The 19,384-nt window shown below is 47.0% G+C and overlaps 1 protein-coding gene across 9 annotated transcripts in view; it reads left to right on the top strand.

Annotated features, from left to right (window-relative positions):
* The window catches only part of SLC4A5 (solute carrier family 4 member 5), a 110,099-nt gene that overhangs the window by 54,796 nt on the left and 35,919 nt on the right, over nucleotides 1-19,384 (top strand). For 7 of the 9 annotated variants that reach the window (XR_012004265.1, XM_072769867.1, XM_072769871.1 and 4 more), the window contains 9 exons: nucleotides 7,093-7,253; nucleotides 7,993-8,148; nucleotides 9,349-9,444; nucleotides 11,710-11,765; nucleotides 15,156-15,313; nucleotides 15,743-15,830; nucleotides 16,758-16,912; nucleotides 17,299-17,487; nucleotides 19,174-19,348. Coding sequence is in view for 8 of the 9 variants with exons in the window: in XM_072769867.1 (XP_072625968.1) it covers nucleotides 7,093-7,253; nucleotides 7,993-8,148; nucleotides 9,349-9,444; nucleotides 11,710-11,765; nucleotides 15,156-15,313; nucleotides 15,743-15,830; nucleotides 16,758-16,912; nucleotides 17,299-17,487; nucleotides 19,174-19,348 (1,234 nt within the window). In the remaining variant the exon portion in view is untranslated. The remainder of the gene's footprint in view (nucleotides 1-7,092; nucleotides 7,254-7,992; nucleotides 8,149-9,348; nucleotides 9,445-11,709; nucleotides 11,766-15,155; nucleotides 15,314-15,742; nucleotides 15,831-16,757; nucleotides 16,913-17,298; nucleotides 17,488-19,173; nucleotides 19,349-19,384) is intronic. The other 2 variants (XM_072769872.1, XM_072769873.1) reach the window with 1 other exon arrangement.

The raw sequence follows: 19,384 nt of genomic DNA, 5'->3' as shown, positions 1-19,384 counted from the left end.
AATGCATATGAGGTCAAGAACCACTGATATGCTAGCCAGGGCAGGGCAAGTGGGGTTATAATTTAAATCTCTATCTGAGGATAGAGCTACAATTCAGGTCTCCTAGTTTTCAGCTTTTTCCAGGGCCTAAAAGGAGAACCCCCTCTTCTTCTCACAACCTGGGTTTAAGTGTTGGAAAGCCTCAGTGGTACCTGGTAGTTTGTTCTGTGACACTTTCTACTACTGTTGGTATTAACTCCTCAGCAGCTTCTGTGCAGCTTCTGTGCAACTGTGCAGCAGTTGTATCTGTGGCCAAGTTACAAGTCACAGAAAAGGCCTCGGTTTCAGATTCCCTTTGCATGACAGGGAACTGCTTTCTGTGACATGTGACTCTTCAAGGTTCTGTCCAGCTCCACCCCAGCCAGAAGAAGGGTACCTGGTGCCTGCCCCCCGCCTGGACAAAATCCCTGCAAGTTCTTTTCCAGCCAGAGATTTTCTTTCCACTTGACCTGCTTCCCCAACTCTAATTCCCTACTTTCTGAAGCCAATCATGGTATAAAGGTCATTTTGTAATGAGTTTCTTGGGATTACACATTAACCATTTTATCAGGCTTCTGAGAATTTTTAAGCAAGGTTCTGGTCAGAGGCTTTTTAAAGAGCCCATTCCTTTATTCATTCTGAAAAGTGGTTAAACCCCAGTCATTTCTTCAAAGCAAGACTTCACCCACTACATCAAGATTTTAAAAGCATCTGAGGTATTTTTCTGTGCAACCAGGTTTAAGAATCATTATCCTAGGATAGTGGTTCTTAAAGTGTGGTCCCTAGATCACAGCATCAGCATCACCTGGGAACTTGTTAGAAATGTCCAAATCCTTGGTGCAGTCTCCCCTCTACCCGACACCTATGAAATCAAAAACTTTAGGATTGAGGGATCCCTGGGTGGCGCAGCGGTTTGGTGCCTGCCTTTGGCCCAGGGCGCGATCCTGGAGACCCGGGATCGAATCCCACGTCGGGCTCCCTGCATGGAGCCTGCTTCTCCCTCTGCCTGTGTCTCTGCCTCTCTCTCTCTCTCTGTGTCTGTGTGTGTGACTATCATGAATAAATAAATAAAATCTTTAAAAAAAAAAAAACTTTAGGATTGAGACCCAGTAATCCATATTTTCCTAAGCCTAACCAGTGATACTGATGTGTGTGTAAGTTTGAGAACCCTGTCCTCAGTGTTTACTATTGGAGAAATAGGAAGACTGGGAGAGGTTTGAGAGGAAGTGACCCTCTTGATGGGCAGTGGAAAATGAAGGGGTCATATCTGGAAAACAGGAAAAAGGGCATTTTACTATATAGATCCACGACCCTTAAAAGTAATCTGAAGACCAGCAGTGTAGGCGTGCCTGGGAACTTATTAGAAATACAGAATCTGAGATCACACCCCAAATCTGCTGAATCAGAATCTGTATTTTAACAGTATCTCTGTGTGATTTGTATGTACATTAAAATTTGAGACACACTGGTATAGAGTATGTACTCCAGTTATAAAAATTAGGGAAACAAAATTTAAAAATGGCCATGCTAGGAAGGAGACTCTGGAGATACAGTTCTGCCTTTCAGCTGGTATTCTCAAAGCCATTCTAAGGGAAAGAGAACATGTTTCCTCTTGTATAAGGAGGGTGGGACGCATGTACACAGAGCTACTTGTCTGCATTGGGACCGCAGACAAGTCCAACTTCCCTAAGTGACACAGTTCTATATGATTCCAGAGTAAGGGCTCCTCAGTTCTCAGGGCACTGTTATATAAACTGGGAGTTTCCATGGCCAGGCCACCCTCCTGAAGGAGTGACCATCTAGGCATCTTATGCCTATTTTACAAAATCTCCCAGGCAAGGCGATTCTAATAGGCAGCCAAAATTGAAAACCATCACTGCAGATCTTGGGTCCTCTGTGTTTCCATGTTCCACTCAAGGTAAAAGTGAGCTCAAAGTCTAGTAGTTACCATTAAAAATATAAAATTAAGTTTCAGGGCACAGGCTAGCTGTTTCAACATCTAGATTCCCAAAATAGTTGCAAGGAGGACCTGGAGAGGTGTTTCTAGTTAAGTTGTTGAGCATCCTGGAATTTTTTTGAAATCAAGTTCTCAAGGGATGTTGGTAGTAGGAGACTAGATCTGATGTTGTCCTGAACCTGAAAATAGTAACTTTGCTTTTCTGCAGACTATGTTCAGGTAGGTTGATGTCTTTGTCTGTTTGTGTATAGAACTAATGTTTTATGAGACCTAACACAGTATAAATAGCAGAAATTCTGGGAGGCAGAGAGAACCTATTGTCTGTGCCACCTGGAGTTAATAGAGGATGTTTCAAAGTGAAACCTCAAAGTTTCACCTACTCCTTCCAGGTAGAGTTGCATTAGTATAGGCAGAAAACTGAAGAATGGATGTCATGGCAGAGAAATGCCTGAGAATGTTCACCCAGGATGTTTATGAGACAGTATAGAAAACAGTCAACCCAAGTGGCCCCATGTACTGGGATATGTCACACCTTTGGGTGGATAGGGCAAGACCGTGGACTAGCAAAGGGTCTTCAGTGGCAAGGTGACAGTATAATTTATCTTGCATATTAAAAAAAAACAGCAATGTGATTGCTTGCATGGAAGAAAGACTCTCAAGGAGAAGGTAAGCATCTTCTCAGTCAGAACATTTGGACTGATCCTTTGATCTCTTCCTTACAAACCCTTATATATATATTTTAAAGATTTTATTTATTTATTCATGATAGACAGAGAGAGAGAGAGAGAGAGAGAGAGAGGCAGAGGCATAGGCAGAGGGAGAAGCAGGCTCCATACAGGAAGCCTGACATGGGACTCGATCCCGGGACTCCAGGATCACGCCCTGGGCCAAAGGCAGGCACTAAACCGCTGAGCCACCCAGGGATCCCCAACAAACCCTTGTATTAATACAACTTTTAGGAAACTTTTGTACTGACTTCATACAGACTTGGATCTACCAGAATTTAGCTGATGTTCCCCCAAAACAGATTTTCCCATTTAAAAAACTGCACTTTGGTAAATATGAGGCAAGTGTATGTGTGGCATCCACTCCAGTTTCCATAGTGAAGTTCTAAACCTTCCACCTTATGTCCATTTGAGCCCCCAAGGCCCTGCCAGGCACCTGGTTAACTGATCTCAAATAAATGTAGTAAGTCAGGATGTCAAACATTCGTAATGCAAAGTTCTCACACAATTGTGTAAAGAGGAAATCTGATAAAGGAAAAAATGTCCAACCTTATTTGTAATTCAAAGAATGCAAATGTGATGTAAATTTTCAATTACCAAAGGAACAGAAGTGAAAAAAGATAATATCAGGATTTGAGAGACTTCAGGGTAATGTGAGGTTTCCTGTACATTGACAGAGATGTAAATTGGCAGAAGCTTTCTGGAGAACAGTTTGGGGATGTATATCACACACTTAAAAATATGCAGACACAGCAATTCCACTTCTGAGAGTTTATCCTAAGGAAATTATTGAGCAGGACCAAGGATATTCAAGCCAGCCTTGTTTGTAATAAAGATTAATTAGAAATAACCTAAATGTCACCAAGAAATAACCTAAATCATATCAACTGTGGTCCATTCATATAATAAAATAATACTAAAGAGCCTTTAAGATGGGGGCACATGGGTGGCTCAGTGGTTGAGCATCTGCCTTTGGCTCAGAGCATGATCCTGGGGTCCTGGAATTGAGTCCCCACATGGGGCTCCCTGCAGGGAGCCTGCTTCTCCTTCTCCCTATGTCTCTGCCTTCCTTGCTCTCTGTGCTTTTCATTAATAAATGAATAAAATCTTTTTTAAAAAACCTTTAAGATGATACGAATATTTATAGACATTTGTGGACATGAAATAATGTCCAATAGATATTAGGTCCTTATGGTATTTTTTTTCTTATGGTATCTTTAATGTAAAACTGTGTGTGTACATGTACACATGTGCTTTCATAACCATGATAGTCATGGAGGGGTGCTTGGGTGTCTCAATTGGTTAAGTGTCAGACTCTTGATTTCAGCTCAGGTCATGATCTCAGGGTGGTAGGATCGAGCTCCATGTTGGGCTCTGCTCTGGGCATGGAGCCTGCTTAAGATTCTCTCTCTGTCTCTCCCCGCCCCCCCCCCCTCCTTTTACCCCTTTACCCCTTCCCTCCCCTCCCCCTCAAGTATATGCTCTTTCTCTCTCAAAAATAAGTAAATAAAACAATAATGATAGTCCTTGAAATATCAACCATGGTGTCCTCTGGTTGCAAGATCTTTGAATGCCTCTACTTTATTTTTTATTGTTTCTAAAATTACAACAGCAATGTTATTTATTTTACATTAGTTACTGACACAGTATGTGCATTATATGCTGGGCTCTGCTCTAATTGCTACATACTATTATTATTCCTGAAGAAAAAAAATGATAAGTTCCACAGCTAATGAGGGAGCTGGGACTCACAACCCCGTTGTCTAGCTCCACAGGCCTCCCTGTTACTATACCAATTAATCCAAACTGACTAAGAGTCTCTTAACCCCTCCCCCACCAGCAAATCCTCTCCTCTCCCAGACTCATTGTTAACCATTTGATGGGTAGCCTTCCAAAGCTTCTGCCAGGAACTTTTAGATACATGTGACCTTACACACAGATCTGTGTGTGTTTGTTTGTTTGTTTGTTTGTTTCTTTTTTTTTTTTTATAAAATAGGATGGTATTGTCTATCATGTCAGTATGCATAGTTCACCCTCACACTTTTTACCTCTGAGGGGTATTCTGCAGCAGGAGTGTAGAGAACAGATATGACCATGCCCCTACCACAAACTGGCAGTTTCCAGTTCTTCACCATAATGAACAGGTGAATGAATCCTTGTATACATATTATGGTGTGCAAATGTGTAAGGATATTTCTGCGATAATTTCCTGGAAATAGAACCACTGAATCAAAAGATGTGCACACTACATATTGAAAGCAGCTGCCCAATTCCCCATACCAAGACCGTGCTGCTATGCTATATACATACACCCAGGGTATACATGCAAACTTACACTATGTACACACATCCAGTAAGACAACACCCACAACCCCGTGTTTTCACCAACACTGGAAGTCACCAGTCTTTTTCATTTTTGCCAATGTGAGAAGTGAAGAATGCCATTCCATTTGCAGTAATTTAAATGTCCTTGATTCCTAGTAAAGTTGAAAATATTTTGGCCATCTTCATTTCTTTCCAGAATTTTTCACTTTTCAATAGGGTAATGTGAGTTTTTCTTTGATGTGAAGGAGTTGTGTTATATTATGAACACCAGTTTTTTGATGCCCTGTGTGTTATAAATATTTTCCCCACTATGTTGCATTTTTTTGGAACTTTGTCTTATTTTATAATACAGAAATTTTAGTTTTGTTTACTTTTATGTAACAAAATCTGCCCATTTTTTCCCCTAGTGGTTTTATATCTTGTTTAGCAGTTCTTTCTATACAACCAAGAATATAAGAAGATTCTCCTATACTCTCTTCTAGTATATTTGCATTGTTGTTTATATATTTTTATTTATTTATTTTAATTATGGTAAAATATACATAACATGAATTTTACCATTTCAACCATTGTTAAGTGTACAGTTCTGTGGACTTAGGTATATTCACCTAGGGTAATGGAGTAACCATCACTACCATCCATCTCCAGAACTTTTCTCATCTTGCAAAACTGAAACTCTACCCATCAAACAGTAACTCCCACTCTCTGTACTCCTCATCCCCTGGCAGCTGCCATTCTACTTCCTGTCTCTATGAATTTAACTACTCTGGGTCTCCACATAAATGGAATCACACAGTGTTCATCCTCTGTGCCTGGCTTATCTCACATAGTGTAAAGTCTTCGAGGCTCATCCATGTTGTAGCATGTGTCAGAGTTTCTTTTCTTTTTATTAGCTAATAATATTTCATCATAGATTTAACTTTATGTTTAGATTTTAATCTATGTAGAATTTAATATTGTGCTTGGTGAGAAATAAGAGACAGGTAAGTTTTTTTATTCTTATTTTTAAATTAGTCATCTTTTAAAAACCTCCTCTATCAAAACCCAAATTCCCATGGCGGCTTGGTCTGCTTCTGGACCGTTGTTCATTGATCTCTTTGTCTATATCTTGATGGGAATCACACTGTTAATTACTCCAGCTTTTAGGCCAGTTTCTGTATCTGCTAAAAGCATGGCAGTCCCCATCCTTCTTTTTTAGACTTTCCCCAACCATTTTCGGACATTGACTTTTCAGAAAACTTTAGAATTAGTCATGGTCCAAAAATACTTTTTTGGGATTTTGATTGGACTAGCTTGAAGCTACCCACTAACTTGGGGGTTGACATCATGCAAAGCAGAGCCTGCTGACTGCGCTGTCTAGGCTTTCTGGTGCTGCCCTCTGCTGGGCTGTTCCACGCCTTCCCTCTCAGCTCCACCCAGCCTCTGATTCTGTCTTCTAGAAAGAACAAATTCCTACATATCCTTGGTTTAATTTCTTTCCTTCCCCAGATGACATGGATTTTTAATATGAACTTTGAGAACCGAAACGCAGGGTTGACGTGTAGAATCTCCAGGCTCTTCAGCAGAAGCTGTGGGGAAATACTTTTTTGTCAGGAATGCTTTCTTTGCTCCTGGCAAACTACACCCCCGTAAGGCAGACACTGGACACATGTGTGACCAACCCTGGGTAACCAGGTTCCAAGTGATAAAGTGATACTTTTTATTTAACAGCTTTATTATTTTAAGTTATGGTCAACTTCTTTCATTTTAAATGTTCAAGTAAATGATTTTTAGTAAATGTACAGAGTTGCACAACCATCACCAAATCCAGTTTTGGAACATTTCTGCCACCCTCAAAAAGATCCCTCATGCCCATTTATGGTTATCCTCTGGATGTCACATTGCCTTGAGCATGACAGCATCAGGAGAAGTGGGGGGGGGGAGAATGAGGGGGTTCCCAAGATCCTCTGCCTTCCACAACATGCATGCGCATGACTTCCAGGCCAACACTCCTTGCCCTGAGGAAATCCAATGGGGGCTCCTCCTGAGGGCACTGGCCATCCTGAACCCCATCCTGACCCCTTCCAGGTGGATAAAGTTTGAAGAAAAGGTAGAGGAAGGAGGCGAACGCTGGAGCAAGCCCCATGTGTCCACACTGTCTCTGCACAGCCTCTTCGAGCTGCGGACATGCTTGCAGACGGGAACGGTGCTGCTGGATTTGGATGGTGGCTCCTTACCACAGATCATAGGTGAGGCAGAGACCACCGGGGTCCCCTAAAGCCATGGCAGCCTCATGCCTGCCTCAGACCTGTGTGACGCCCACCTGATTCTGCAGACACGAGGCTCTAGGTCTGATGCTCCCAAGATAGCATTACAGTGGCCCTAGGCGTCAGTCCCCAGTGGAGCTCTGACCAGGAAAAGACCATCCTCTGAAATGCCACCCAGCAATGAAGCAAATCAGAGAGGAGCTTCCTAGTGTTGTCAGAGAATCCTATTGCCATGGCAACCTGTTTGTTACCAGAGTAAATGGATCATCACTCATCTTTAGGAAATTAGCTCTTATTAAGTGGAACAGTGAAGCTTACCTTACTGTCCCTAAAACTTTGTGAATTTTGTTCTACCATATTCAAATCTGCCACAGGTATTTTGCCCCAAATACTTTTCTAGAAGGAATTGATGCTAGGACTAAAACTATTGATCACAGAACTCTTGTGCTTCTTAGGGTACTTCATTGACTTTCCACAATAGCGTTGATAGAGCATAGAATTGTATGCACACACACACACACACAGAGACACATGCATGCACATACCCAGAGCTGTGTGACCTGCCCATGTTTCCACAGTTTGTAGCAAAACCGGAACTATTTCCACATCTCCTATCTCCTTTAGTCACTTTTAATCCCACTTAGAACAGATGAAACTGAAGACCCCCGCATGCCTGGTCATTCTGTCCCACATGGATGAGGTGTGTCTGTTCCCCACTTAGATGATGTCATCGAGAAGCAAATTGAGGACGGCCTCCTGCGGCCTGAGCTCCGGGAGAGGGTCAGCTATGTCCTCCTGAGAAAACACCGTCACCAAACCAAGAAGCCCATCCACCGCTCCTTGGTTGACATTGGAAAGTCCGTCTCCTCCACCACCAGTGAGTTGGGCCATGTACTGGTGGGCGATGGGCATGTGGGGGCTGGTGCCAGGTCCTAGGGTCAGGTGAGCCCACCTTGGTGGCTGGAGAGCCTTGGCAACTTGGAGGCTTCCTGGACCTCTTGATCCTGGAGAAATTCTAAAGTTCTGGGGGGTCTCTCTGCCCCCTTCTCTGGCAGGTCTGCAGAGACCCCAGCTATACCCCAATGTTGTCCCCACCAAGAACAGAACCATTCCTAGAAGAAAGCAGGTTCTCAGCCTATGCTGCACATGGCAATCACCTGGGGGTATGAAACGTGTCCCTGTGCCTTGGCCTCAACCTGGATTTGGTTGGTCTAGGGTATGGCCTAGGAGTTTAGAAAACTCCCCAAGAGATTCTCATATGCAGTCAGGATTGCAAAATGCTGGTAGCGATGGCATGTGTGTGGAAAGAGCTTGAAAGTCTCCCACTAAACCCCCAAGAAGAACCCATGAACCTTGGCAGAAAATGAAACACATCAAGGTGGTAGAAGGTTCTGGGTTCCTCTCAGGTGTGCTTACAAATCTGGCAGCTGTGTCACTCTGATTGCCAGAGCCTGGAGCCATTAGGGAGAATGGATTGTTCTACACACACATCTCAAACCTGCAGTCCTCCACCCCTAATATTGCAGAGTCGAGATGCCCAGCCTGTAGCCTTGCTGAACCTGCCAGATAAATGCAGTGATCAGAAAACAGTTGATAAGATTGCTAAATCATTAAGAAATCTCTTTAGACAAATTGTTTTCAAATGGAAAATGTTTAGCATATGATAATAACAGCAGGTGCATGGTCAGCACTTAGTGTGTTCTAGGTACTGTTCTTGTCATCTCCATTTCACACATGAGGAGCCTGAGGCACCAAGAAGTTAAGTTACTTGACTAATGTCACACAGCCAGTAAGTATTGGAGTCACGGATGAACACAGGCAGTCTACAACCCTTGCTGCCGATTTAATGATTGTGTATCTGTCTCACTCTCCAGAGTAGATATTTTCTCTGTAATCTTGTTCAGGCTCTTAATTTACTTCCAGAGCAAAACACAAAACAACTAAAAATACACTTTCTTCCTGAAAGGAGAGGAGACATGCCTCACAACCCAGCTTTGTTTAGGTGGAAGGTCCATGAATGTAAACCATGCTGACAGTAAGGCTGCTGAAGCCAAATCCTTTCCGTTCCTCCCCCCAGATCGCAGCCCAGCCCGCAGCCCAGCTGCTGGCCCCAGCCTCCACCACTCCACTGAGGACCTGAGGATGCGGCAAAATGCCAGTTATGGCCGGCTGTGTAAGTGTGTTCTCGGCTGCTGCATGACAGCATGACAGAGACCGTAGGCTCTCACAGGTGAAGGAGATCAAGGCCAGGACCTGTGTAAAATTCTCAGGACAGGCATCAGGAGAGATCTAGCCTTCACCCCAAACCCGGGCTGTCCTGGGGGCCTAACCTACTACCCTAAGTTTCTAGGTAATTACTCTGAAAAATGCAACTCTAAGTCAAGTGCTGGCATAATCAGGATCCAGTCCTATGTACTAGGCATTTTGATCTTGGTCTGTACCTCTGCTTCCACCAAAACTGATCATCGGCTCTATTTTTGGTAAGAAGTCTTCCTCAAAACTGGATTAGAAACAGGTGAAGTACTTTGCCTTGGGACAGTCCGAGAACACCACCACCACTGGATGACAGCCTCATGCACCACAACCTGGGGATGCTGGCTGTCACAGCCCCCCTGGGCCTGGGGGTGGGTGAGGGTCTTGTGAGATGCATGGTCACAGACAGGGCTCTTCAGGCAATTCATCAGGAGGTGTGGGGAGGAACAGACTGGTGAGCTGTGAAGCAGAGCAAAGAGAGAACTTGCAAAATGGAAAGAAAACGGTATGAGTATGTTCCTTTAGATACTTTTATTAAAATGCCAAGATATGAACAAGTTATGACAGCTGTGCCCTGACCAGGCCTGAGGAATGATTTGGAGGGTAGTGTGGGCCCTGGCGGAGGCCTCAGCTACAGTCTTTCCTCTCTGTTTGCTGGTGAGCTGAGTCATCCCGGACTTGGTTATTTCACATAGGGACACCAGGAGGCGGCCGGCAGCCAAGGGCTTTCACAGCTGTTCACTGTGTATGAAGTCACCGTCGTGCCCAACATTGCGGGAAGGAGACCCGGATAAAAGGCTCTGTGTGCATGCCGTCCCACCCCGGGGGGGCCCTGAAGGTTCAAAGAGGAGCCACGCCTGAGTCTTGGAGAATCAATAGGGGTTTTTCAGGCACACGTGGTAGGGTGGGGGTGAGGGAGGGGAGAAGGTTGCAAACAAAAGAGGAAGGCACTGTGAAGGGAGTTGTCCACCTCACCAGGAGGACAGAGCCTGAGGGCCAGGGGGTCAAACTGAAGGGGACCCATGTACCCTGCCAGAGGATCCTCCCTACCTCTATCTGGAAGATAATGGAGACCTAAGCAGAAGCACACCATAATCAGATTCTTACTTGAGAAAGAATAAACTAGAAGGGGACAAGACTGGAAGTAAGAGACTGTTGTCAGAGCAGGACCAGAGAGGAAAGGGCCAAGGTGGGATGTGAGGACGAGGGGAGGTGGGAAGGGAGCCAAGAGGCAAGGATGTGGAAGCGACGAGGCTGGAATTCAGCTGGTGGATGGGAGGCAGGGGTGCAGAACCAAAGAAGATATGGCGTCGGGGTGGTTTGTTGGAAGTCAGTGAGTTCTATTTCCTGGTGTGTTGAGTTGAAGGTGGGGCTGCACAGTGGATTCCAGGGCTCAGGAGAGAGATGTGGAGTGGAGACTCCATCTGGGCCTCCTCAGCCCAGTATGGGCCTGAAGCAACAGAGCTGGATCCCATTGAACAAGGTTGGAGAGGATGAAGCCTCTGCAGGGAATGCAGGCAAAGCAAGGCCCTGAGCCCAGCAGGAGAGGATTCTGGATGTAAATAAGAGTAAGGGAGCCAAGGGAAGGCAGAGTTCTGGAAACCAGGAGGTGCCACAGGCCACAGAAAGCCAAGAAATAAGAGGGCTGAGAGTGCTCATTGGATGTGACTGCTGCTGGGGAATGAGCAGCATTCCCTCTCCTGCCTCGCCGAGTTGGGAGGACCATCGGGCAGGGCAGTTCAGATCATTTGCCATCACTCTTCCCCCCATGGAGAGCCCCATCTTCCTTCCCTCTTCCAGCCAGATCCCTGACCATCTTGAAACACTCACATGGGTTGTGGAGGACAGAGGGGAAACTGGTCTTCTCTCTCTAATAAGTCCAAGACTCAGTGACACCTGGCACCTCACCTGATAATGTGTCTGTGTCCCCCACTCCTCCAGGGCCTGGCACAGAGCAGACATCTCCATCTCTGCCCAAGGAGGTTGGGCAGAGAGCAGCAGGCTGAGGAGTGAGAAGGGAAAAGGAGAACCTTCAGTAGAAGGGAAGAAAGAAGAAATGAGAGCAGAGGCTAGCTCCAGTCTTGCTTTGGTTATGAAGCTGGGAGAAGCATGTGTAGGGACCAAGGGAAAAGGACCTGCAAGAGTCTGACTTCCCCTGATGGACCTTCTTTTCCTTCTTTCCTAGGTCACGCCCAGAGCAGAAGCATGAATGACATTTCTCGCACCCCAAACACAGACCAGGTAGTAAAGGCCCTGCACTGGGCTGCTGTGAAGGTGCAGGGCAGGAACATGCTTTTGGTTGCAGGGGCAGGGAGCCCCGAGGGACAGAACTCCACTCCTAGGAAGGAGTCAGAGTCCCCAGGAAGGACCCGGGTGGGGGCTCTGGGCTGCCTTGGTGACTGCCCAGCTCATCGGCCAGGTACTGACCAAGCTCCATGTGCTGCCTCTGTGCCAGGCTCTGGGAGGAGTGGGGGACAGAGAAGCATGATCAGATGAGGTGCCAGCCATCCCTGAGCTTGGGATTTGTTGGATGGAGAAGACCAGCACATAGAGTCTCACCTCCTCCTTGACCCTCAAGCACCTTTAAGGATGGAGTGGGGATTTGGGCTGGCAGAAAAGAACAGTGGGGCCTCCCTGAGGAGATCCACTAGACTACCTACTAGTGTCTTCTCCCAGGCCAGGGCAGGATGACATCATTTCTCGTCTCCCACCAGCTTGCCTGAAACCCCCTGAGGAGATCAGGATTCTACAACAGGTTGAGTCCAAGTCTAAGGCCCCCAGCCCAGGTACCCCATGACTATGTCCTCCTGGGAACCCCAGTGGGGGACCCCTTCACCCACAACCCCCACACATCTTGAGGGCAGCAGTCTCATGGTCCCCATGCCTGAGCCCCCAGGAGGAGGAATAAAGGTGATGAAGGAAACCTGAAATTTGGTAAGGACCCCTCAGGAGCTTGGGGGATCTCCAGGCTTTCAAAGCACCACCAAGTTTGGTGGAAAGCAAAACAAAAACAGTCCCTCGCGTCAGAGTCCCAAGGGCCCTTTGGTGGCTAAAACAGTAAGAACAGCATCAACCAACATTTAAAATCCAAATACTGCATGCACTACAATGACCTGAGCTTTTTTCTTAACATCTCCATTCAGCTGGTGAGGACACTGAGGCTTAACGCAGTTAAATAATGTGCCCCAGTCCATGCGGCTAAAAGCAACAGAACTATGATTTGACCCAGGCAGTCTGATATTAGAGCCCTTACTTTGGGAGTGCCTTAGGAAGGAATATTCTAGAATATTATTTAGAGAAGAAACTCACTTTACTATAGGCATACACATTGATGGTGAAGCCATGCTAAGAAAGCATTGCCTAGTAAATGTCTTTGAGGGACGATTTTAATAAATATCTAAGTAGCAATGAGAATACTAGCTGTCACTTTTGCCGGGCAGTGCTGCCTTGATTTAGGGGTTGGAGCCCAGTGTCCAGCTCTCCTGACAGAGTGGTGCTGCTTCTCAGTTCCTGCAGCAGTATGGCTTGTTGTGGGCACAATGGCTTGTCAGGCAGTGGGTACGCCATAGGTGCATCTTTCTTTAAAACTCCACACCCGCCCTAGGTAGGCCAGTGGGTTCCCAGTAAGCAGAACGTGGATTCACTGTGTGCAGAGACTCAGCAGAGGTGGACCAGAGTCCCCATGGGGTTCAGGAAGAGGGGTCAACAGGTCCCTGATTGGACAAATCTAGGTTCAGATTGTGACCAAGCCAGGAGGACCAGAATGCCCCCGTGGCTCATATCTGGGATGCCACCAGGGCAGGCTCCTTACCAAACATGTCACAATCTGCAAGAGAGGACCCAGGTCCTTCTCCTCTTCTGGATTATGCTTCTCCAAAGCATTGTTGTTTTCAAAGCCTTGTTCTCCAGGGCACTCCTATTACCCCTCCTCCTCCTGTCCCCTGGATCCCCTCCCTGCCAGATGCTCAGGGGCATGATGCCGGGAGTGTGGGACAATAGCTCTCCTGGCACACCCAGTCCTTCATCCTGAAGAACCTGCTTATGAATCAGCTGACTCATCTGTAACAGAAGGACTTTTTGAGCCTTTGGGACTCTGGTTCCCATTTAACTCCCGGCCATGCTTATTTGTCCTTGGGACTGTTGCATGGGTGGCTGTGAAGAGTTTTATTTGTTGGTTGGTTGGTTTGAATTTAAAAGATTATAAGGGTGCAGCTGTCACTCACGTGCTTTTTCTTGCACTGGTAGTCCACCCAGCCCAGTGTGTATCCCACCCCCCATGAATGCATCAGGGAACAGTTGTGAGCCATTCCCCTGCCTAGGGCCAGGAAAAGACACAAGGAATCTGTACAAGGAAAGACTCTGGCCAAGGAGGAAAGGGTGGCAAAATTGTGGTGTCCACAAGATCTCTTTAGGACTTGCCTCCCCCTCTGGTCCCTTCTTCCTTTGTTGGCCATCAGGGACTTCTACCAGCCCTGCCCCCACAAAAGCCTTCCTCCCCTTCCTCTCTGTACAAATTTATCTCTGTCCCTTGCCCATCCCCTTGCTGCTGAGGGGAAGCAATCCGAAAAACCAATGCACCCTATGATGTTAAAGACTAAGAAAAACTTGGGATCCCTGGGTGGCGCAGCGGTTTGGCGCCTGCCTTTGGCTCAGGGCGCGATCCTGGAGACCCAGGATCAAATCCCACGTCGGGCTCCCGGTGCATGGAGCCTGCTTCTCCCTCTGCCTATGTCTTTGCCTCTCTCTCTCTCTCTGTATGACTATCATAAATAAATAAAAATTAAAAAAAAAAAAAAAGAAAAACTTGTACATGACTGTCCCTGGGGCATTTTCATTGTACAATAGGACTCAGGAGGAGTCTGTGTCTTAACCTTAGGAATGAAGTCATAGATGTAGAGAGTGAGAATAAGTTTGGGATGAGGGCCTGTTTCTGGTACCTCTCCTATTGGACCCCACTCGCTCTGCCTATTTGACCTTCCTGCCCTGAACAGACACTAGCCCCTAGCATCCTGATAGTCTATAGTTGGAAAGTCTCAGAAGCCATGAGTTTCTTAGGACTTCCCCTCGGGATGACCTGGGGACATGGAAGTCTCCCACGGACTTGGAGATGGGGCCCAGGGGCTCCTGTCAGCCAGGAAGCTGATGGCAAGGGAAGACAAACATGTCTGCCCTGGTCACCAGAATGGGCCTAATCCTTTCCACAGCCACTCAAGGTGAAGGCAGAGAGGGAGGGTTGGGTGCTTGGTGTGGAAGAGCCGACTCCCACCTGCTTGAGCCTCAGGGGGTTGGGGGATGAGGCCTGATGTCTGGCAAACCTTGGCTTTCTTGTATGACCCCTCAGCTCATACTTCATTTGAGCAGTTTCTACTCATCAAGGAATGTCTTAGGGGTTAAGTCACTGCCTGTTCCTTCCTGTCTCCTAAGGCTGGCTTGGTCCTGGGGTTGACGGATTTTGAGTCTCCTCATCTACAGAACAGAGGAAAGTGTTTGGTTATTTCAGTCTCCTGAGAAATACTTGGAGAATTTTTTAAAGTCAGGCCTTCACAGCAATCTAAAGGGGTTTGGGGATACTGAATGCTGAAACCACTGATGAGAGTATCCACGGGCATCTTGTTTCCCCCTCCCTGCCAGCGGAAAAACAAGTTTATGAAGAAGATCCCCAAGGACTCAGAAGCCTCCAATGTGCTTGTCGGTGAGGTGGACTTCCTTGACCAGCCATTCATCGCCTTCGTGCGTCTCATTCAATCGGCCATGTTGGGAGGAGTGACCGAGGTGCCTGTCCCCACCAGGTGAGGGCCACTGAAATCTGCCCCTACACCCGCCTGAAGGAAGCCAGCTGTCCATGCAGTTGGCATAAAGAGCTGTTGGAGACACCCCTAAAACAGAAGGAAAATTAGGGAATTGCTGGGGAGGGAAATCTTTTGACTAAGGGGTGGGGTTTAGAGCTTATTTAAAATAATCATTTAAAAGAAGGAGCTGAGATACTGTTGGCTGGGCTTGGGCCATAAGACAATGGTGAGGATACTCCGGGGGAGAGGATGGGGGTGAAGAAAAGACGTCCTTCCAGAGCAACTATGAGATTCAAAGGAGGGAAGGGACAAGTGTATGGTCAATTCATGAGTTAAGAAAGAATAATGTCCAGGGCCAGAGAATCCCTGTCTTTACCTGCTTCTATTTTTCCTTGTCAATTTCCTCCTCCTCCTTTATCTTCTTTGCAGATTTCTGTTCATACTGCTTGGACCTTCTGGGAGAGCAAAATCCTACAATGAAATTGGCCGTGCCATTGCAACCCTCATGGTAGATGATGTAAGTAGCAACAAAAAGCGTGTACTCCTGAATGCCATGGTTCCTGCATCAAGCACTATGCTTTCATTCCCTCACTTATCCAACAGGCACATTTGAGCACCTACTGTGTGCCAGGCTTATGCAGGGAACTGAAGATTATAAGAATCAGTTCAGTCACTGCCCTTTAGGAGCGCTGATCAAGAGGGAGAGACAGACTTGTAATTCTAAAAGTGAACCATATGCTAACTGTCCGGGCAGCCAGGAGAGGCTTCACATAAGAGAGGGCTGTAAGCTAAGGATGAGCAGGAATTGGGTAGATCCTGCACAAGCCTAAGAGGAGGCAGGCATTCCAGACAAAGAGAATAGGAACCAAAGCTTAGAGATAGAGAAGCTGGGTAAAAGTGGTTCGACTTAGGCTCAGTGTAAGAGCCTCAAGAGCAGGAGGTGACCCAGAGATGACAGAGCCGATAGGCATAGCTGAGAGCTCTCTCTGTCCCAGGAGTGGTGGGGAGCCTAGAAGACTTCAAACACAGGCAAGATCTGTAAATCAGAAAGAACGTCCTGGAGACAGCCTGGAATGATGCAGTCTGACCCTCCAAGGATGAGGGGCGAGGAAGTTATAATCAGATCTAAAATAACTGAGCTGCTAGGACTGGGTTCTGTACAGGTTTTCTAATAAACTTGTTCCCTGCCAAATTGAAAGCAGAACAGTTAAGTAACTCAGCTAAAGACCTTCAGTGAGGACAGGGAGACCTGGCCTCCAGGTCTTCCCCCAAGACCCGCTGCTCCCCACCGTGTGTAATTTCACCTGCTGGGCTCTGTCCTCACCTAAAGACAGAGTGAGCTGGCAGGAGCAAAGGTTCAAAGGGATTTTCTCCGAAACTATATGTGATGTGCTCCCAGGAGGTGAAGGAGAAGCAAGACATCCCCTTACTCTTTCCTTGCCAGCTCTTCAGTGACGTAGCCTATAAAGCCCGGAATCGGGAAGATCTGATAGCAGGAATTGATGAGTTTCTGGATGAGGTCATTGTCCTTCCCCCTGGAGAATGGGACCCAAATATCCGGATTGAGCCTCCCAAGAAAGTGCCCTCTGCTGATAAGAGGTATGTTTGTGGATGGAGGGGTGGTGAGGAGGGAAGTGGTTCAAAGGGAGCTCCATGACTGTCTGTCCAAGTCTGTTCATGACTTTTCTGGTCAGCGTGGATGGGTTTATACTATATTTTGGAGGATATAGTATATCCTTGGACCTGGTGTCATTTTATCTCTCAAAAAAAAAAAAATTAGCAAGCAACATGCTGCATTGTGAACATCTGTAAAATCTGGGTGACCTGTGCAGGGGTACTGTGAGGCCATTTTCTGCATTTGTCTCTATTTTATTTCATGATTTTTGTTAGAGAGGTAAGAGGCATTCTCAGGACTGTTCTAGAGGAGCTAAGTTCATCCCAGGATTGGGAGCCCCACTGTCCCCTGCCCCCCTGGCTCCTTACAGGAAATCCGTGTTTTCGCTGATGGAGCTCAGACAGATGAACGGCTCTGCAGGGGGAGGCAGCGGAGCAGCTGCAGGAGGCAGCGCCGGTGGCGGTGGCAGTGGTGGCGGGGCTGGCGGAGGGAGCAGCGGGGATGAAGGAGAGATGCCAGCCATGCACGAAATCGGGGAAGAACTTATCTGGACTGGAAGGTGCCCACCCCAGGCCTGACGGGAATGCCAGACAACCTTTAGGCTTGTCTCCTTCTCACCCACCTGTGCGAACCTTTCCCACCTCTGCCTTGCAGCTCCCACTCCCGGCCATGGGGTCCGGACACTGCACTCTTTCCCTGCCCATCCCCTCAAACCCCTCTGGATCTGGCAAAAGAGGCAACTATTGTGGCAGGAGAAGGGAAGTGAGGTCCAGCACGGGAGTGCAGGAACACACACTTTCCTCTAGATACTCTGTTCCTGTGTGAGTCTTCTAGGGTTGCCATAACAAAATGTCCTGTTCTAGGTGGCTTAAACAATAGAAGTTTTCTCTCACAGTCCTGGAGGGTAGAAGATCCAAATCAAGGTCTGGGCAGGGCCAGCTCCCTCTGAGACTTTGGATGGCATCCTCCCTTCCCTCTCCCCAGATTCTGGTGGTGGCCAGCAGTCCTCGGTGTCCTTGACGTCCTTGGCTTCAGCTGCAGGGCTCTGGTCTATGTGTCTGTCCTCATGTGGTGTTCTCCCTGCATGTGTCTTCCAATGGCACTTTTCTCCTGAGGACACTAGTCATATTGGATTAGGGCCCACTGCCATGACCTCCTCTGAACCTGATTATATCTGCAAAGACCCTATGTCCCTTAGGACATCAATATGTCTTTTGGGATGACACTATTTAATCCATAACAGCACAATTTGAATTTTTTCTCTTTTTTCTTTCTTTAAAAGAGAGAGAGAGATTGAGATTGAGATTGAGATTTCCTGGCTTGGGTTTCCTTGCTGTCTTTTAGAATAATTCGGGTTGCTCTGAATTTAGGAAAGGACATGGCCCTGCAAAGCTATATGTAAATTATGACTTTGAGAATGGAGTCATGTTTTATATGTCTTTGGCTCTATGCCAACCAGTGCTTCCAAATTGGGGATAATTTTGCCTGTACCCCCATCTTCCCCCAGGAGACATTTGGCAATGTCCAGAGACATTTTTATTTGCCACAACTAGAGGGGGGTTGCTGCTGGCATCTAGTGGACAGAGGCCAGAGATGCTGCTCAGCATGCTACAAGGCCCAGTACAGCCCCATGACAAAGGATTACGCAGCCTGACATGTCAATAGTTCCAAGGCTGAGAAACCCGGCTCCATGCCAAGCATTGCATTAGGAGCTGTGGGGAATACTATATCCAATAGCACAGTCCCTAAACCTAAAATTCCTACTTGATTGTTCCAGAGAATAAAGAAACCAGTTCTAAGACTGAGAACCTGCCCTTGATGAATCTGGGCTGTCTCTCTCTCTCTCTCCTAAAGTTGGACACATCTCTGTTTACCAAGCACAGGCAGATGCCCTGAAGATGATCAGGGACATCACTGAAGAGGACGGCAGGATTTCTGTGGACCCCACGATCTCCTTTCCCCATACGATGTTAGGTCTACTCTAGGACATGTTCCCATCAGGCCTTCCCTTGCCCATCCAGGCTGTTTCTGACCACCTTTCCAGTCAGGATGATGCTAACCACAGACTTTCAGTCCTGCAAAAATCCTCTCTGCCTTTATATGTGCTAGTAGAAAGACCCCTGTCCCCTTCCACCTCTAGTCAAGGTCCTTTTCTTGCCCCAAATTCTGCAGGCTCCTATAAATAGCCCTACCCCTGCACTGGTGTTTGTAGTGAGAAAGCAGCCCCTGGGCCTGTCTTGAGCAGGTTCTTCGGTGGCCTGCGTCTGGATATCAAGAGGAAGCTGCCCTGGTTCCTGAGTGACTTCTATGACGGTTTTCACATTCAGTCCATCTCTGCCATCCTGTTCATCTACCTCGGCTGTATCACCAACGCAATCACCTTTGGTGGGCTTCTGGGGGATGCCACTGACAATTATCAGGTGTGTGTGAGCTGGGGCTGTGAGTGCTAAGTTTGC

The sequence above is a fragment of the Canis lupus genome, chromosome 12, assembly GCF_048164855.1.
Source record: "Canis lupus baileyi chromosome 12, mCanLup2.hap1, whole genome shotgun sequence".
Classification (NCBI taxonomy): domain Eukaryota; kingdom Metazoa; phylum Chordata; class Mammalia; order Carnivora; family Canidae; genus Canis; species Canis lupus.
The sequence above is the reverse complement of the archived record's forward strand: the minus strand, read 5'-3'. Positions and strand labels throughout refer to the sequence as shown.